A 20980-nucleotide genomic window follows, 5' to 3' on the forward strand; every position below is an offset into this window, starting at 1 on the left:
TGTGAATTTAAAAGTACAGTGACAGAGAGAAATACGAAGAATAAACAGAGAAGCATGTAGGAGGGAGGCAGCGAAAGCAAGACAAAAATGTCCATATTTTACTGTCTATTACAAGCCTGTGCATTTTAAATTGTCCTTTGTATTTTGGCCAAAAAAAGTACAGTACATTAACATGACATCAAACCTAAACTACACTACAATTATTCTAATATATACTCTAAGCTTCAGGACATTTTTTATATCACAGTGGATTTCTCAGACGCCCTGTGAAGATTTCTTCTCCCACAAATCATCTTTCGGTCTTTAACACACACACAGACGCACTCAGGCGGTGGAGATTTAGTAACTATGATCAACACTCCGCTGACAGGGGAAGGGATGTAATTCTCCTGCAGTATTTCTGGAAACATGCCACTTTAGTTTTAATCTTGAGTCCAGACAGATCCAGGCTGTTTGGCACTTCCTCTTCACATGCATCGCAATTGTTTCCACCTTGTGCGAATATGTACAGTACATGTATCTCAGTCAGTGTGTGTGTGTGTGTGTGTGTGTGTGTGTGTATACATGTGTGTCCTGTCCTGAATGACATTGGAGGACTGCAGACACACATATGCATTTTGTCTTTCTTAATCTCAGTTTAACTTTTACCTGCAACGCTGCTAATAGGACAAACTCACTATGTTTGCATTCAGTGCTTTGTAATGTGAAAAAGGAACCCGCTAATTGGTGCAGACTAGAAGTGTGTCCAGACTGGATGTGAAGCAAATTTGAGATTTTAACAGCATACGGTCAGTGAAGCGACACAAGTGGACACAAACAAACAGACGCAAAGTCACTTTAGGTGACGCAAAATGTCCACACGAGTTGAAAATGTTTCAACTTGAGCAAAAAAAAAAAGTGCACAAGACTATCTATAAACATACTAAGGGATATGGGACGCAAATAACACACAAGTTGGAGTTTCTGGTAAGTTTTGAGATCAGTCAGAGTCTCGGCTGTCACACAAACACAGGCACATGTCGCTAGCTAGCTACAACTAACATCTGTACAGTTAGTGAAGTTTGTTGCGAATAAACTTGGACTGCGCAAACAGTCCAGCGGTCAAATTCGCACCAATTACATCAGTAAAAATGCTTTGCATTCAATCTGAACGCAATTTGAAGACAGTGAAATAAAACATACCATTTCTAAGTTCTAATCCTGTGTCTGTAAGTTAATTATTCAATTGTTATATTCAAAAATATATGTCAGACAATCATTTTTGAGTGTTTTTATATTCAAATTCCTGTTTTCTTTTCTTGCAAAACATTAAAATATTTTTAATGACTCATCTTGAACTTGGCCGGATATACATACTGAAAATGTATCCAATAAAACGTGATTTGGGATGACTAGCTAACCCTGCCCATCATATAAAACCGGACTTGATAGTTAGCTCATGGGTCAAATATCATAATAGGATGTGTGTGCTTGGATGTCATTTGCCTATTTTTTCACATATCCAAAGAATGTGCTTGAGGTCTAATTTATTTATTAATCCGTTGTTCTCCTTACAGAAGCTAAAGATGCTCTAACTGCCGTTTCTCTGTGACTTCATTTGGGTTTCTTGGAAAGACAATAGAAGGCAGTTTGAGGCCACGGTGTGTTCTGGACTTTATGTACAGTATGTAACCATGGGAACAGTGAAGCTCAAAGTGACAATTATACAATTATCAGTCACAAGGCTCCTGTTTTCACAGCGGGAGTGAGACAGGGGAACACCTCCGTGGATTCAGCAGTACATCCAGCACAGCTGCATGCAGCTTTTGGACGGCCGCGCACACACTCATACAGACTAACACACACTGACACGCACACGCACATAAACATTCTGATCCAAAATCTCACTTGAGCTCTCACCCAAACATACACACACAAACACACACACACAAACTTCCATAAAACTAACACATCTGTTTCTCCCTGTGAAAGAATAGAGGCCTTGAAGCGAGATGCCACGATGAGTCTGCCAGAGGAGAATCTAATTCTCTCTGTGTTGTGCTTTTCACTGAACCCATCCCCACCTTGGCAGGCTAATTCAATTCATTACTGCTAATTGTGTCAGTGTAAAACACTGGAAGTTTCCATAGTGTGGAGCACTACGTCTCCTCACACAGTCAAGCCATCTGTTTGGTTTTCTGCAAGCCTTCTCTCTTCACGAGACAGAGCAAAGATGGCAGGTAGCTGGATGTGTTGTCAATGTGCAACCAGACACAGCCAGCGTAAAGATCATACTCCTAACTGAATACACATGCAAGTTATTATTGCATTATTGCTCCAAGCCCTGGAAGAAATGTGTGGATCTTTTTCTTCCATTTTCAACTACCAAAACAAAACAAACATAGCTTTTAGTGCTGATTTACAAAATCTGACGATAAATGGTTTCCAGCTGTGGCATCGCCCGTGCTGATGAGATGAAAGATAATGACGGATTTGTACAGCAAGGTTACTAGTTGGATGTGAAACTGCTGGCTGACTCGCTTTGTTCAGCTGCAGAAACTTGTAGCTTGAAGGTAGACTTCAGCAAGGTGAAAGCTTCTCTGAGTGAAGGGTAGTTTCAGTCACCACCAGGGAACATGGCTGCCTAAAGTGCCACAGATTGCCACAGTACAGTCATCTCACACAGACAAGGGTTCAGCCATCTTCTGCCGAGAGATTTAAAGATGTCTTCTGATGGGCACCCTCACCATGGATTCACTTAAATAATCAATAGAGTTATGAATATCTCTTGGGTGGTGCAACAGTAATAAAATTATTCCACTTTCCTCTTGCCCGGAGAGCAGACTGCACCACAGGTCCTCGTATAGATCACTGTTCTCTGTTTTCAATTCAAGGTCAAGGCAAACTGGCAGAAGCACACACACACACACACACACGCATACACACACTAAATACAAGAACACATTTGTGCCCACACATTAACAGACAGACAGACACACATCAACAGCAGGGAGGGGCATCCCTCTGTGGCCAATAACACAGTGCACATGAGAGATGAAGCGTTCAGAGAAACAAGAACAGCATTTCCACTGAGCGACTAGTGTGCTTACATTACGTGTGCACTACAAGGCAATGCAACCAAAGAGTCAAGATCTCATGACAAGGCCTAAAACAGGAGGAAGTGTGTGTCTAGAGTAAATAGTGGGTGTGAGGTTTTCTGCAGTGTGTTTATCTGTGTGTGTGTGTGTGTGTGTGTGTGTGTGTGTGTGTGTGTGTGTGTGTGTGTGTGTGTGTGTGCACGCGCACTACGCCAAAGCTTCTCTGGTGACACAGGGATTCCTTGAGACACCTTGTCCTCTGGCCACCGTCCAATCCACTGCAGAGAGGGGGGCAGGGACAACACCATGTCAATCATTTGTCACAGAACTTCGGCTGCTCTTTATGCCCCTGAGGACATTCAAACAGTGACTGCAGTGCTTCTGTGGACGTCCAATTGGACATAATTTTCCTACATGTTTAATTAATTCTCTCTCTGAGGCTGTCCAATCACAAATGAATCGCTCACTGTGGGTGTCCAATAATAAACTGAATCACAAACTATCCTCCAATCCAGAAAAACCTCTTTCATTTCTGCACATATCCAAATACAAACTTCTCTATCACTCAAATCAAATAAGATAGTAAAACCTGAAACATAATACAGAGTGCACAGTAAAAAGGGTCAAATTGACAAAAGCATCACAGTATTGTATTGAACTGATTTGGATTCAGTTTTTTCCCAGTTTGTGGAGTGGCAAAATGTACAAAACCTCCATTTCTTAACTTAAAGTCAATGAGAAATTTCCCTGTTTCACATGATAAGTGACTAACCTAAATTTGTTCTGGCAGATGGAGCCACGTGACTGAGCCTACTGTAGTGTTGTTTACACTGCTGTGTGTACTGTTCATCATCTGTTGCTACTAGACACTGCTTGTAAGTGACTGTTTAGGGGCGCTGAGTTGTAAGCTACGAGAGCATTTACAGATTGAAGTCAAAGTCAGAGTAAACAGTCCTTGCCTAGCTAAAGCCTCCATCAAACCCTGGCACGCTATTCAACGATAACACTCAATAACGAGGTAAAACAAAGCACCCCAAACACAAAGAAAGTCACACAAAAGCACATTCACACAGTGGTGGGTAAGTCATCATGTTGCACAATAATTCCTTGGTTGCAGGTATATGTGATTATGTGACTCATGGTAGTTGCAGCAGGATCTTTCTTTTAAGCTTGTCTTCTGCAGTGTTTGCAGCCATAGCATTTATTATTTCCTCCTTTCAAAATCTGTAGCTGAAAATGCAGACTGAATGAAAAGGTTTTCCTAAATGGTGCATCACTGGGCAACTGCAATAACTGGAAAAACTGCTTTCTGTATATGAAGTTTGCTTGGGAATTTAAGTCTGTTTCAAAGCTCAGGTATCAGATCGGTGGACAGTGGACAGTGGATCGGAAGTGGACAGCCACAACCTATACTAAACCAGTGGAAAACACTGCATTCTAATGTTAAGTGATTGAATTTGAATAAATTATAATCCTTGGAATAAGTTGAACATCATCATGAACATCATAAATGCATCATTTCTAATAGTCAGTTGATCTGAGAGTGGATGTTTCCTTGCCCATGCAATGACGACTATTGATGATACGACACGATTTGCTGATGACATGTTTAGAGCTGCAACGATTAGTCGACAGAAAATGAATTGGCAAATATTTGGATAATCGACTAGTTGTTTTAGTCATTTTTCAAATAAAAATACCAAATATTCTCTGGTTTCAGCTTCTCAAATGTGATGATTTGCTGCGTTCCTTCGTCATATGTGACAGTAAATTAAAAATCTTTAGCTTTTCAACTATTGATCAGAAAAAAACAAGCAAATTGAAGACATCACCGTGGGTTCTAAGAAATTGGGAATGTAATTTTTTCACAATTTAGCAGTTTTATGGACTAAACGATTAATCGATAATGAAAATAATCGTTAGTCGCAGCCTAGACATGTCCTGCTGAGTAGTTCTGGGGGAGTCAGCATTTCTCAGCTCACTACCTACATTTCCATTCTACTGTAGATATTGGTTTAACCATCAGATTACGGTGTGTGTAAGTGTGCAGACATGAGCATGTGCATTTGTGTGAATGAGGGCGTGTAGACAGTAGGCTGGTATACTGGGTGGGGAGTGCGGAATATGACACCCTGTGTTACGACAGTCAGTTTCTAGTTTTGCAACAAGTGGGCTACAGCATCAATAATGGACGACAGAGAAAGGGATTAGGCAGGGAGGCAGAGTGGTGCGTTCATGCCAGCAAACATGCCCTTTTATCAAAATTCAACAGTCAATTAGTGGGTATGTATTCAGCTCTACATGTGTATGAGATGGTAAGTTTGTATCTTAATATCCGTATTTACATTTTTGTGTATTCATGTGGGGCAGAGGAGGAGAAGTGATGTACAACAGAGACATACAGTACACAGAGGTAATTAGAAATGTTAACTTTGGGGAAATGTCTATTATTCAAATGTGTATATGTATAGGCAAAGAGGCTGACTGCTACCGTTAGACATTTAATGTCTAAAACCTTCCTCTGGCTTTCTACTGATGGACACACACACACACACACACACACACACACACACACAGCACAAATTCAACGAAGCAAGCTGACAAGAGAAAACACTTCTTGAGTTGTCACTCCAGGCCAATCACAACCACTTTGCCCTGAGCACGCTCGGCCATTTATAGGTCTATAAAGTGGGCCGGACGACAGAGAGCTGCAGTGACAATGACACAGGAAGATATTTAAAACTGGAGCACTCAGAGAGAAAAACGAAAAACGGAGAGAGAGAAAGAGGAAGAAGAAAACAGAAATAAAGCTTAGTTAAATGAGACTGTTTGGACCATGTGGACAACATGTGGACACATGGAAGGACAGAGGAAGCTCCAAATCCAACAACAAAGCAACACATGCGGAATCACTTCATATTCTCTTCCTCCTACATTCACAAACAGCTCTGTCACTCAATTCTTTGCTTTTAACGCAGAGCAGAATATTCAGTAAAGTCAATATCCCAGTCAGCTGGTGAGTTCTTTGACATTTTACACACCAGTGTCAAATGTTTTTTTACCCCCAATGCTCCTGGTCTCATTTTTGATGTGTTAATAACATAAGCATGTGCTTATGTGTGAGTCAAATTGCCCATTTGGCTTGTAGCCATTTCAGACAAAGTATCAGCCCAGAGCAAACATCACACACCTTCAGTATGGCCTTGTTATCTTGCAGTCAGGGATATTTGCACAAAGCTTCTGTTGAAGACTTACGGATTGCTGGCCCAACCAGAAAATTGCATAACTCTGACAGAAACTATCCAAAGTGCTTGTTAAGCCGCGTTGAGCCTCTGCATCATTCAAAAGTTACGGAAATTATCTTTAACTTGAAAATATGTGTTTTAAAAGCTTTGCTGGGGGCACAGGTTGAGCTGGAAAAGCCAGAGAGTTGGATTTCTCATCTCCGTTTTGCTCTCGGGTAGGTACGTAGGAGGAGAATCAGGCCGAGAGCTGCTGGCTTGGATTCTGCCGCCTGTCAGAAGAAAAGAGGCCTAACAATGGACTGAAACAGAAAGACAGAAAGGGACAATACAGCTACGGATAAAAATACTATGAAAAGACTCGGCATCCCACATTTAATTGCAGATTCTTTGCAGATGAGTGATTTCCATTCACATTTCTGCCAACCTGCTCAGGATCACATTCAGATTTATCCAAAACTCAGTTGTTATAATGGAACACATTTGATATAACCATGATTTCTTCTGAACTGAGAGGCAACAAATTAAAACCCAGAAGATAACGCCTGCCGACTGCGGTGATGTGTCCTATATTTTTGCAGACAAGTGCAGCCTCTCCAAGAACTTATAAATCAGTTTTCATGGCCAAATTGGGCTTAAAATCAGCCTTTATATTCCATGGTGTGCTCCAGGCTGAATAGCACTGAGTGAAAGAGGCAGGCAGCGAGAGAGAGAAATGGTCAGGGGGATAGAGAAAGGGATATTAAGTGACATAAAAGAGATATCACAGAAGGAGGGATGTTACCGAAGGGCATTCAGAGAAGAGATGGAGGAAGGGGAGGGAGGCAGATCGCAACATGAAATCTGATCTTCCCCAGGAGCCCACAGTTATCCAGTCCCTCTGCAACTAGCGGCTCAACAAATAACAATAAATGGAGCCAGAGTAGGAGAAAGTCTACTGGAAATCAGACTTCTCTTCACATCTGGTAATTTTGTTCTCCATATATTTTTTTGACATTTAACAAATGTCTGTTCAGACAAGACAGATTCTGCTCTTCCTCAAAAGTTTCTTTCTCCCCCACTCCTGTCTCCCTCCATCTGTGCACCCATCCTCCAAACAGCATGTACAGTATCTATCCTGAATCCATATGCATCTATTGTGACAGTAGGTTGTGTCGTGACATGGCTTGCATGTTTTTAAAAAAAAAATGGACGTTACCTTTTAATGTTTTTCGTATAATGTCATCCACCCTTTTCTTGTTCCTATTATGGCACTGAACACTTTGACAGTTTTATTTGTCACCTAGCAGCAGTGTTTTCATGACTTAAACCACTTGAATGCCAAATATCTTGCATACTTGACTTCTTTCTCTCACTGCTCCTGGTCTTGTCCATGCATATTCCATGAAACACACAAAGCTCCATCACAATCACTTTCACAGACCCTTGCCTTCATTCACACTCTAAATGTAATTTTTTTTAAATTTTCTGTGCTTCTATGTGCAGGACAAAGCATCTTGTGTGCAACCTTCACACTTTCACCCAAATAAAAAGTGTAGAAATGTGCTGAGGAGCAAGGTTAATTTAGGTTAAATCATTTTTACAGTGTTGTTCTTCTCAACTCCAGCTGTTTCCACTGGCTCTGGGCCACAGCACTCACCAGACAGGAGTAGCCAGCTGCAACATTAATCAACAGCCACTTTACTCATTTGCTTGATAACGTGTTATTTTCATAGCATAGCTACTTCATCCTGCAGTCTCTCTCTTGCAACTTCTTTACCTCTCTAACTCACTCACACAGCAGGATCCCACCCACCCCGCCCAACCCGAAACCTAAAACACACACACACACACACACACTTTACCTATAATAGCCCGGGTAGCCTGAAACAAGTGCCATTTATTGAGCAAACTCATCCAGTTGGCCAGTGTAAACACAATTCAATACCAAGAGCCTGAGGGAAGAGAGAGAGAGAGAGAGAGAGAGAGAGAGAGAGAGAGAGAGAGAGAGAGAGAATTGGGTTCCATTTTGGATCCGGTTCCAGGCTGGTAAAAACACCTGGATTAGATAAGTTTCAAGGCTAATGAACCTCTTATCAAATCTTTTGTCTCTCTTCAAACAATGTACAAAACCTTGAGGTAGCAGGCTTCTGAATTTTAGTCTGCGCTGACCGTCAGTTAAAATGACAAATGTCACCAGTGACGGTTTGAACGTTAATGCTGTACGTAAATTTGCCAAAAGGACAAAATTAAACTTTTGGCTGTTGTTTAGTTAAAATACTCTGTGCAAGCTGCTGTCTGTATTCGTCCACTGATTTTTCTGAAAGAACCACTCGACGATCACAAGTCAACTGTGTGATTTTGCAGTTCAACAAGACCAACAGAGTTTTGAGTCTTCTCTACTGAAACAATCTCGATGATCTTGTCCTGTCAGTTTCAGTAAGTCTGAATCTCCCACTTAGAGTTTCATCTATATCATTTCAGGAATTCAAGGAATTATCAGCTTGATAGCGGAATCAAGCTGAATCTGGGAGCTCCATTATTTGGAAGAAGTGGTGGAAAATAAGGTGAGGTTAAGTTAGATAGTTACACCTGTTAATTCAATATGTCAGATACATACAGTATATGTATATGCTGCTCATCTCATTTTCAGGTTGTAGCTACATATTCTCAGTTTTAACAAGGCTGCAAATTTGTGTTGTTACTGTCTATTCAGCAATAAATCTCAATTAAATCTTTGAGTCTTAGCTATCTTTTAAGGAAAAGGATTCAGGTTTGAAAAGCAGATTCCATTCTGGATTCAGATACAATAAAATGCCACTGAACTCAAACTGTGGTCCAAGCAATGCGTCTTCAGAGAGATAAATACAGTCTGCATTCATGCTTGTAGACAGAGAGAATGTGCATGGATTTGTCCTGTCTGGCAGAGGGGAAGAGGACAAGGTGTCTCATCCTGTAGCTCTTCATCATCTGCAGCTACAAAAAGCTAATAATGTCTGAAGCTCTTCCTCCCTCTCCTCCAGCCTTTCAGCTTCACTGTGGAAACAACTTAAGGGGTTTTTCTGTCCCCGTAGGAGTGCACTGATGAACCCAGCGCTTCTCTTCTAGCAAAGGAAAAAGAGAGGGAGTCCATGCACTGGATATTACAAGCTCCCAAGTATTTAATGAGGCAATGTTTTGACTATCAAGGGCTTCGTCAGGATTTTGTCCTGCATCTGCACCCAGCTGGGGTCGGATGTGAACACTACCCGCCTTCTCTGCCTCTCTTCTAGAAGCCAGGATGCATTCAAAGGCGAAAGGTGAAAGAAAATTTCACTAATAATTAGTATGTACAAAATCTGCTAAACAAGCTAGCAGTGGTCACTTAAAGACAATCAACTGAACAATATCATTTCATTTGTATTTCATCTGTATCTATCATATATATGACAAATAACCATGCATCTCCACAGACAGGTGCATGATGTTTCTTATCATTTGCATCCATGATGCTCTCGATATCTACGATTTCAAGGACATTCAAGAAGTGAAGGACGGGGAATACTACATCCTACGTATTGCTTAACCCTCAGTGATCCACAATCCTTACTACTGACAGTAAGCCGAGTTTAACTCTATTAAAGGCAACTAAACCCATTTTCCGAAAGAATTATAAGCTTTTAACTGTCTGTCCACACACACACACACACACACACACACACACACATTTAAGCTAAACACATTGAACATACATGTGCAAGAAGTGCATGATGGCCAGACAGACAGAAGAAAGAAACACAGACATGTAGATGTAAAGAAATAGCTGGAGGAAAAGAAGAGAGAAAACTGAGCCGCAGGGGAATAGACTCGGCTATACTGTTCTGTAACAAGGAGGCCGGCTGCTGACATTTGGCATTGATTGTGTTGTTTTATAGGCATTCGTCAGTTAAACCCCTATTGGACAATTACAGAGAGAGCCTGCATGCTCCTGCAGGGAGGGTCGTGACTTTGATCTCTCACTGCTTTTCCCCTCTGCTTGATGGAAAACCCGCGGAAACAAAGACGGAAAGGTGGTGCGCCTCTAATTGGCTCCAAGCGAAAGGAAACCAGAAGCAGCTGTTTGAATGGGGCATGAATGGAGAAAGAGAAATAGATGGAGAAAGAAAGAAAGAAAGAAAAGGAAATGGGAAAAGGTAGGCTGAGATGAAGAGAAGAGGAATAATAAAGTGAAAGAGAAGAGAGAAGAAATTTAGGGAAGAAATGAGGTGAGAAATAAGAGAGAGAATGCCTCACTGAATTAAATAAAAGCTCCATTTGATACATGTTCATTTTCTAAAAGCCTGCAATATCTACACACTGTAGTGCAGGAGTAATCAGTCGAACCACCAATCACATATGATCATAATTCAGTGAGGAAACATCACCATTTAGTCAGTGTTTACTGTCCTTTATCCCTTTTATTGTACCCAATTTTTGTGTTAGGCGGCTAATATTTCGGTATAACCTGCTATGCATACAGGCCAGCGATGGTTTGTGAGTGACGATAATCCCAACTGTAATATATAGGACATCTTGCATTGCTGTAATGAGTGCGGCTGTGTTATATGAGGGGAAATGGTAATCTGATTGTTAGCCAGTTTCTAATTCCCAGACTAAAGAGTGAAGATTAAGGTTTACATGTTTGCATGACTAGACAGGTTTCTGTTGCCGTCTAATCCAGAAAAGAGCATCACTGGGCTTTCAAATGTGTGTGACATGTGTGCCACAAGACCACAGGTTCACCTGAATTTCATGGAAGGAGCATGTTAGCCTTTTATTTTGTACACTTAAAAGTTTGCAATGTGTATTCCTTGCATATTTTGCATATACTTGCCTCTTTAAGTACCTTTTGGTGCATTTCTACAGTATGTGTCTTTGTTATTTTTCACCCACCCTAAGGGCTCAGATCAAGTCTAACAAGTCATGCCAGTCTCAGACAGCTATATTTTCAAACATGCAATGTTTTCAATCAGACAGCAGTAAACTGTGCTGCATTTTATTTTTTATACTGTTTTATATTTGTATCACTGTGTTAAAAGAGCAATCCAGCAATTTAGTATTGCACGTCCACAAAGTTGGGGGACTCACAAGATTATAGATTAAGAAAAGAGAGGCGGAGATATGACCTGACCTTTAGTCACTTACATATATGGGTAAAGAGCCAAAAGAATTGGATCCTACACTTCCCATGATGCAATGACTGGTTAACATCCACGTCTTTCAAACTCCATGCCCACAGTTTGTAACACAGGCTGTCTGTTAGAATTCTGTAGTCTACAAATGGAGATACTCAAGTGACGTGACTTGAGTAATTTTCTCAAACTTGACAGAGCTCCTCCAGAGCCACAGGAGACATGATGCATCTGTTTTCACAGGCTGTGTTGTACTCCCTGTGACTCCCGCATATTCACTTTGACATGTAAAATAGGTCAAATGCTCCTTTAATGTCTAGACAAGAGCACCAGTAAATCTGGACAAATTCTCTCTAAGGGCCGTTTTGGGTGATTCTGATATTAATCTTCATAGATGCCACGTTGCCTCAACCAGAGACCATTCACCAGGTCTTTCTTTCCAACCCACCCCCCAACTTTAACCCGGTCCCTTGGAGAGCTGGCTGTGATAAACGACCCGTGCAGCAAAGCTAGGATACAAAAAACCCAGAAAACACACACACGCACTTACACTACAAGGCCAAAGGCCTGTGGTGAGTGGTTAGCGGTAGACGCTAACTAGCACAGTTTCCCTGCACTGTGGCCAATCCAGATGACAAGCCTAGTGACTGCCACAACATGGGCTATGTTACAGAGAGCCAAGATGGCCGCCGTTCAAAAGAGCAAGCAGTTACACATGGGAAGAAACAAGTCACCAAAATTTATGTAAGGGATTTTCCAAGATGTTTTTTTTTATTTATTTTTTTTACAAGAACTGTCGGTCACCAGAGGAAAGATTGTGGCTAGATGCCTGGCATAGGAAGTAAACCAGCACACATAAGAAGGAGAAGATATAAACAGAAGCAGGGAAGAGTAATTACCCTTTGGAGGGCTGTGAGTTTGTGTTTATGTGCGTTTGTATTTGCATGTCTGTCTGCAGCGTCCAATTATGATCATCCAATCTGCTTCCCTTCACCCAAAGGTTAGCTTGAATGTCCGAAAACTCTCCCCAGTCCTCACACTAATGGACAGTTGATGCACACACACACACACCATCCTTAAAACCGTTTGTTTCACACACATCAAACACACACACTGAGAGGTCCGCATTTGAGTGTAGGGCGGAAACTGTCAGCTCCAGCCCCACTAACCAAGCCAGGCAGTTTGACTCTCACTGGGTAGCTGCTGGAGCAGCTCCACCCCCTGCCCACTGCCAACCAAGCTACGCTACGCCAGCCTCTGTGCCAGGCTGGACTTCTACTGCAGAAACACGGGATGCAACACCACCAGACAGGATGGAGTGCCATGCTCTGAAATACACACTAATAAGCAAACATGGAATATGACCGTGTAGTTTAGTAATTTTATATACATGGTGACAGAATTGCTTCGTATATTGAATATTGTTTGGATCTAATGTTTTTATTTGATCACTTAAAGTTGTATTTGATATTGTTATTGTTGCCGGGAGCATGATGCTATGTCATATCAAGCATGCTGCAGAAACAAAACGCTACACAGCACACAGCACAGTATTATGAGCATTCATATTGTCCATTGTAGCACACAGATACAAATAAAGAAGTGGTGATAGAAAGGCTGTTTTAGTAAAGTCTAAAAGCACTCGGCTCGTTCGGTTACATTAAAAGTGAAACTAACTCAAATCTTGAATGAGTAAACAGGCTTTTTTTACTTTTTCTCAGAAAGGAAGTTTTCTTCTTCCATACCTGATCCCAGCAAAGGGAACAAAGGGGCCGTTTTGTGCCTGTATAATTGGTCCGAGCAGGTTGCACCAGCCCAATGAAAAGCTTAGCTGAGCACCCAGCTGGCAAGAAAGGCAGATCCGCTTTCCACCCCCCACCCCCCTCCACCTTTTTTTCTTATCCTCCCATGCTTCTCTCCTCTCCTTTCCACCACTCAGAGCCTGACTGTGAACCTGCAGCTCCCGTGTGTCGGCTGAGGTAACTGAGGCTTTCACTGCAAAGCTTACTCAACAGCACAGACTGAACAAGTCTTTATAAAAACTACCCCCCCATCCCCCCATTGTGAAAAGGGGGTCATTGTGCCATGCCGGACTACTGTAAAGTATTTGGGGTTGGCCGGAAGGTACCGCTGCACCCCCCCCCCAGCACATACACACGGAAATACATGCTGAATCACATGTTGCAACAACTGCACACACACACAAACGTTTGTTTCACTAGTCATTGACATAATGCCTTCCCTAGCACCTTACCCTAACCTTAACCATCACAACTAAGTGCCTAACCTTAACCCTTACCCTAACCTTACCCTGCACCCTAAAACCAAGTCTTAACCCTTAAAGTCCCCACCGGCATATAAGAACATGAAACACACACACACACAAAGGCTCAGAGAGGACGAAACATACACATCCTCAGATCCTCTCTGGCATCGCTGCTACAGACCGTCATCTCCACTGCCCACCCGCTTGTTACAGGATTTACATTTGCTCAGAAAATCCCCTGAGACAGACAAACACACACACACACACACACACACACACACTCTGATTTCCTTGCAGGTTAGCGTTAGCGTATGTTTAACATCATGACGTTAAGCAAAAAATATATTTAGCAAAATACTCAGAAGACACACACAGAGCGGCACTGATGACATCATCCAGTTTAATCTGCAAAGGTCCCTCAGGGACACCAAGCCCTTTTCTCAGTCACACACACACTCATATACTATAACAGACACACACACAAACTTCCTTCCAAAGTTAGTGACTACTAGCTAGTTTCAAACTAGTGATTTACTAAATCAGGTTGCACCGTTAAAACTTAAGAAATGTCTTAGCTAGCAGAGACGTTTTCATTAATGTATACATCCGCTAGGAAACATCTGTAACTGCCAATCCTTTGTAGGCTAAATGTATTACTTTGTTTTATTGATATTTGCATATATGTTGGAGGAATCTCTGTTTCAGAGTTAGTAGCATTCATCTAGTTTAGCATGAGTGGGAAATATCAGATTATTTTGTAATTTGAGGTATGTTGTGTTATTTTTGTGAAATGTAATAAAATCTTCCAAGTTTACATTATTATTAAACAGCATTTGATAAAGTGTCAGGTGAGATGTGTGGACCGTATTTTCTTTTACTCTTCGCTCTAAACGGGTCTTGTATTAGCAAGCTAACGGCTAAGTTTCGCCTCATTCATTTTGCTCTACAATTTCACATCTATTACAAAGTGAAATGAAACTGAAATGTCTATAGAAATGCTTCACGGAGGTGAACTTTTCCCCCTCAAATAACCTTGACGTCTAAAAAAAAAAAATTTCACTTTTTTACCAAATTTAGCTCAGTTTTAACCTTGACCCCTAGATGTCTTTTTGACCTGCAAATTACCAACACCATACTTACTGGGATTTTAAATCAAAGAACAAAACCATGCTTGGGCAACTCATGTGTGCATTAATAAGAATTTAATTCAAAAACATACAGTATTTCATCTATAAAATGAAACGATAAATAACCCTAAGACCAGAGAAGTTGACGAAAGAGGTAGTGCAAGAGGTTGTGCCTAAAAATATAGCTGCTGACAGGACCCAGCTGAGGTTGTGGACAATACAACCATTGAAGCTTTCTCAGGTCTGTCCTTCTTTGGCATCCCCGCCCTCAGAGACACAAACCCACAGGTATTCCCTGGTTTAGAGGCAGACTTCCCTTCAAATGAATCAATGGAAACAGCAAGAAATATGCCACCATTTCGTAAGTGAAAGCTCCCTTTCTTCAATGAACCGACCTCACTAAAACTTTCAGCGGTTAATTTGTGTGGGGTTTGGTTTTGATCTTAATTCACCCATTTCTCCCACCTTTCCCTGCAGCCCTGTGTGTGAAAAACATTCTGATTGCTCGGTTGGTTTCATTTTAATGCACCTTCTCTTCTATCTTCCACCAGAGACCTGACTATGAACGTCTTAATGAGAATTTTCTTCACTTCTGCAGAGGTTTGCTTGCAGAAAGAGTTGAAAAACTGAGTCATGGTGATGTGAAAGAGACTCGTCTGTTGTCTCAACTCGGCACGAATGATCAAATGCGTGACGTAACATTGCTCGTGTTTGTTCGGTTCAGTTCAAAAATGGTAAGCTGGCAGCTGACGGTTGTGCCTCCAAACATGTTTTGCTATTTTTTTCATGGGCCTAGCTTTTACTTGCCAGGCGTCTCCGCTTTCCCACTGAATGACACTCGAGGGAGATAGCTTTATTTTAATCTTTCAGTCATTTTGTCATTCTGTTTTCTGTCGTAGTCACAAAGACCTGCTCATCTCTGCTCAGCGTGTAGACTTTTCATCCTAAAAACCCTGCAACATTAAACAAACAAAACACACCATGAAACAATTACTACTGTTGCTGGCATGCAGAGAAGAGAAGAGAGCCAATCACTATAGATCAGAACAGCTCTGGCAGATGGTGTGACTCCTCCACAGAGAGACATTGGCGTCTCCAGACTTGGGTCAGCCACAGGCAGGAAATATTCTTCCTCTACGACCCAGTCTGACCATTACCTTCAGCTACAACACAGGAACACATACATGCACACCTATTGCTGAAGGCAAAGCAGCCTCAAAATAGAAGAGTAAACATCAAGTGTGTGTGTCTTTGTGTGTGAGCCTGAGTCTGTGTGTTTCTGTTACGCAACGGGAGAGTTGCATCCCTGACCAATGAAGCGAGAAAAGACAGCTCCGCCTTGCACTCTGCCTCCCTCAGTCTTTCTCACAACACCGTCCCACTCTTCATTATCATCATCAGCCGCCCACCAAAAGCACACTCTCGACTCTTCTCCCGTACGCTACCCTCTCTCTGTTCTGTTGGCTAAAAACTATACACCACCGGGGGCCCAAAATGATGCAGTATTCATCACCTTCACTGTCAACATCACGCCTGTCTGCCCTCAGCTTAAACCCCAACTAGAAAACAAGACCACTCTGCAGGGTGTCTAACCAACATTTTACTTTTTATGCTCAAATTCCAGATTATCCCACTAAATGCATCGCTGTCTGCAACAACACCCCCCATCCCCCCAAATCCTCCATCTCTGTCCTTGCTCTTCCGGCTCGCCTAACTCCCCACAGGGCTCACTGTAGTGGAAAAGATGTTAAAACAAAGAGAGCAGACAGTCCAGCGATAATCCTAAACACAGCAGCTGGGGAATTAGCTAGCCATTTGCTGAGGACTCGCTATCTGGGTTTTGCTGCTAACTATGCACAATCTTAATTGCTGTTAGAGCTAAGAATGTTAGCATTGTACCTCATTGTTGGTGGTGTTTGCCTTATTACTTGTCATCAGGGAGGGAATGGTAATTAAAAGGGAAGATGTCTTTCACTTTCACTGCAAATATGTCTGAGATGGTTTTCCAGACAGGAATGCGATCCTGTACTTTGATGATCACGTCCTGTCTGGAAAAACATTTTAGTTGATTCCGTCAGGGCCACTGTGTCAGTGGTTCTATTCAAATAAATGAATTATAGATGCACAGAGACCTGTTCTCTGTTCAGGGTATTTAGGCAAGGAGCAGTATCGGGTTTCAGACAGTAATGCTACCCAGAATGATACCAGTAATGTCTTCAGTACTGAATCACATATTACAACAGCAAAGCATTATTGATATCAAGCCTTCACATTACTTCAATTAGCTATAACTTTATTGTACATGTACAGTAGGCCTGCTTACACATTCTCTTTATCTTTCAGGGTTGTCATTCACCCATCTAATACTCTCTCTCTGTTTCTCTCACTATCTGACTACCTCTTCCCAGTTCATCCTGGCACTGGAGCGGGTGTATGCTCTGCCTGCACGCTGCTGCCTGTCTGATCCAGCAGAGCGCCAGTCCCAAATCTGTTACAATAAAGTGGGCGCTAAAACACCACTTACTTCCACAGCAGAAACCCAGAGAGAGACACACGCAAGATTTGCACAACCGCACCTTGGTCAACAACACTCAATGTCTAAAAAAATGATGTCAAATATTTGAACTACCCGAGCAGTGTTTGGTTTTACTTCTTGTGAGCTGGCACAGCCTCTACAATGGAACATTTATGAAGGAATTACAGCAAATTAAGCCCTCCTAATGTGCTTCTTTGAGCAACACACTCCACTGTTGTTGGGCTTGAGCCTGGCAGCCAAGTTAGCAAATGCTCATGCCATAAGCTCCAGGCTGCACATCTATCTGCTAGCTGCTGTTTTATTACAGGTGCCGTGGCTCGAAGGCTGCAATTTAGTGGTTAGGGGTACTGCATATAATTGTTTGGAGAGATTAGAGTGGATTTCTTTTGTCCCAGTCTGTGCTAAAAGCTGGTGAAGAGTTTCAACATAAGGTTTGGAGAATTGCCTTCTTCTCTGTCATGTTTCAGGCAGAAAGAGAGACAGGCATGCAGACAGACACCTGTGATTGGAATTCCATACTCAGAGCCGCAGGAGTCGTCTGAGAAAGGCTAGACCTGCACTTTCAACCCAGACTGACCGCATTTATTGTTCACCCACCCGACTGACATTCCAGGAATAAGCAGAGGTGGATCTTTCATCTGTCTCCCACACAAGGCCATCCAAAGGACGCACTGTTCTGCGTGTTTGCGTGCACACACACACACACACACACACACACAATCACGCACATACTATCAATCACGTCAACATTTGGCTGCTTTGTGGTTTTAAGAGGAAAGACGTATTACGTGAAGAAGAGGCTAAAAATGCAAAAGAATATATGAAAACATAATTCCAGCATGAATAAATTACACTCGTTCACTCAGGCTTTCATTCATCTTTCCTTCCTCCACACACAACCAGGCGTACTCGGTTTCCGTGTGGGCTTTGAAATGTCCTTTGCAATCCAGCCCCCCTACACTCCACCACAACAAAGATCAGAGACAGCAACCACCACTCACCTAGGTGGTCTCCATGGAAACTGTTGTCGTGGGATGTTCTACCATGGGGCATAAGGTCATGATGGGCAGCAGGTGGCCAGATTTGACCGGTCTTGCGAACGCTCACAATAGTGGCTTCTGACATGACCACGTGGCCTCCCTGCTGCCGGTGGTGACGCTTCTGGGACTGTGGTGTCGGAGGGCTGCTGCTGTCAAAAGAGTGCTGGGAGTTCTGGGAGTTTTGGGACGGCGAGCGGCTCTTCTCTCTAAAGGGCCGGCGGAAGGCCGTGGTGGGACTGGGTGAGACGTGGCTGGACTGGCCAGAGGAGAAGTCCTCCTCGCTGGACGTAAGGTTCTCGTTGGAGCTGCAGTCCGGTGTGTAGCCGCCGCCTCCACCAACGTCCTCAAAGCTTCCTGGGGAGTAGGAACGCCGTGGCCAGGTCAGGAGGTGGTCATCACCTCCCCCAACGTCCCTCATTGTGACTCCACTACCACCGCCACCGCCACCTCTACCATCTCCACCGCCACCTTCACCCATCATCACCCCACCAACATAGACACTGGAGTAGGCCTGGAATTCAGAGGGCTGCCAAGGAGGGGGTGGAGGTTTGCCACCATTGGCCCTCCCTGAATGTCGCTGGTTGGGTTCCCCGTCTTCATATTCTGCATCGTAGCCGCAGGTGCTCTCAGTGGACCGGCCTCTATACACTGGCCTTGCACGGAGCTCCCCTGCCACCGTTGCCAGGTTACCTGGGAGGGAGTGAAGGGATCGCTTTCGCTCCATCTGCATGGCCTGGCTGCCCAGGGTGCTGATCTTGTCGGAGACGTCACGGTCGTTGACCCTGACCAGACCCCGCTCGTGGTGGAATTCCATGTTGGAGTAGAATGGCGGTGGTGGCGGCGGCAGTTGCTTCTCCTGGCCCTTCGCTACATCACCCGCTGAGTGAGAGTTGGCCCGTTTGATCCTCTCAAAGTTGGACCTTAGAGCTGCCACGCCAAGTCCCATCCCCAGCTTGTCCTTGGGGTCAGAAGGCAGGTCCTTGTCTGGGGGCGGAAGGTTGGGCCTGCGGGGGGAGACGGAGATGCCGCCCCTCTGCTTGGACGGAGAGAGGCCATCTAGGTTGTCGCAGGATGTTGACTCAGCCTGCTGGGGTACCTCAAAGGCTGACTCCAGGCCGTCACCGTGGGAGGCCGACTTCCTGGCTGGTGGAGGCCTGGGTTTGGACCTGCCAGCTCCATCTCCAAGAGGCTGATAACGGCTCCTATCACCAACTCCACCACTACAACCACCATACCCTCCTCCTACTACTACTCCAACTCCACCAGTCTCCTGCATGTGAGGCTGCTGGGACTGGGACTCCGCGCCCTGTGTGGCCGAGTCCACCCCCTCGTTCAGCGGCGTCTTCCTGAAGCCCCACCGCTGCTTGTCATAGCTCTTCCTCTCCTTGGCCAGGAGGGTCTGCAGGTAGATCATGCGGAAGCGCTCCTTGTTCACCTCTTGCTCCAGGCGCCTGATGGACGCTTTGCACTTCTCCAGCTCCTGCTCGATACCGCCGACAGACCGCAGCTCCATCTTGGGGGGCTCCGACTCCGGGAATTGCGCCTTCCACGCTTCGATGAAACCCACCGGCTCCACCATAATATGCTTCCTACTTTATTTCTGTGACCGACCCTGGTTCAAACACACTAGGTGAATGATGCCAAGGGCGCACCGCTTGTCCTTTTTTTAGTCCAGATCGCCACAGAATCCTTATCGACAACAATGGCCACCTACAGTTAGAAAGCGCTGACAGTGTTTATAACAGGCCTTTAGGTAACCCGTTCAGAAACACACAGTCTAATTGCTGACACTTGCCGTGGGTTGCGCAGATGCAACAATGCATCCCATTCTGAACAAGAGAAACCGGCTCTTCAGTCAGAGGAATAGCTGGGAATGTGTGAGGCATAAAAAGGGATAAAAAGCTGTAATAGAGCTTGTCCTTCTCATGCATTATTCCACAAAACGCCACTTTCAGAAGAAGAAATCTTAGTAAAAAAATCTCAGCCACGACACAATGACAGCATCTGTCTTCGCCGGGTGACACGGGTGATCTGGCTCCCAGGGAGAAAAATGAAAAGAATTAAGTGTTTTAATCCTGCTAGATTTACTCACTGTCTGTGTCTACCAATCCGGGTTTGTCAGCGATAGCAGGTCCGTTCACTCTCGCCCATTCATATGCCAGTAATCCCAGGTGCTGCTGCAGCTCCGGACCAAGCGCCTTTGTACCATCAGCGCTCAAGGAGAATGGACAAAAAGCGCAAAACACGACGACAACATCTGAGTTTCTCAGAGGACGCGATCAAACTGGTGGGATCCGATGTAAGTAAATGAATTGTTTCGTTGTCCCATTTTTTCCACGGCATGTACGTTGTATTGTTGTTTTTTTAGGTTCTTTCCCAGGTTTATCCCGTTTCTTCGGCCGTGATGGTGCTGCTGCGTGCGCTCCCATCTCAGGCCAGCAACACTGGAGGGCTGCAGGAATGGGAGGGACCAGAGTGACAGTGTGCCTGCTGGTTAAAGAGACAGAGCACGAGATGCCGGTCACCCCTCACCTGATTATTGTTAGTCCCGGTTAATTTTCTG

The 20980-nt window shown here is 43.7% G+C and overlaps 1 protein-coding gene across 1 annotated transcript in view; it reads right to left on the reverse strand.

The window, feature by feature from the left end:
* bcr (BCR activator of RhoGEF and GTPase) overlaps nucleotides 1-20898 on the reverse strand; it is an 88643-nt gene extending 67745 nt beyond the window's left edge. Inside the window, exon 1 of the mRNA XM_044173933.1 lies at nucleotides 18379-20898. Within this exon, the coding sequence (XP_044029868.1) occupies nucleotides 18379-19996 (1618 nt within the window). The 5' untranslated portion in view covers nucleotides 19997-20898. The remainder of the gene's footprint in view (nucleotides 1-18378) is intronic.
* Nucleotides 20899-20980: the final 82 nt, after the last annotated feature.

The sequence above is a fragment of the Siniperca chuatsi genome, linkage group LG18, assembly GCF_020085105.1.
Source record: "Siniperca chuatsi isolate FFG_IHB_CAS linkage group LG18, ASM2008510v1, whole genome shotgun sequence".
Classification (NCBI taxonomy): Eukaryota; Metazoa; Chordata; class Actinopteri; order Centrarchiformes; family Sinipercidae; genus Siniperca; species Siniperca chuatsi.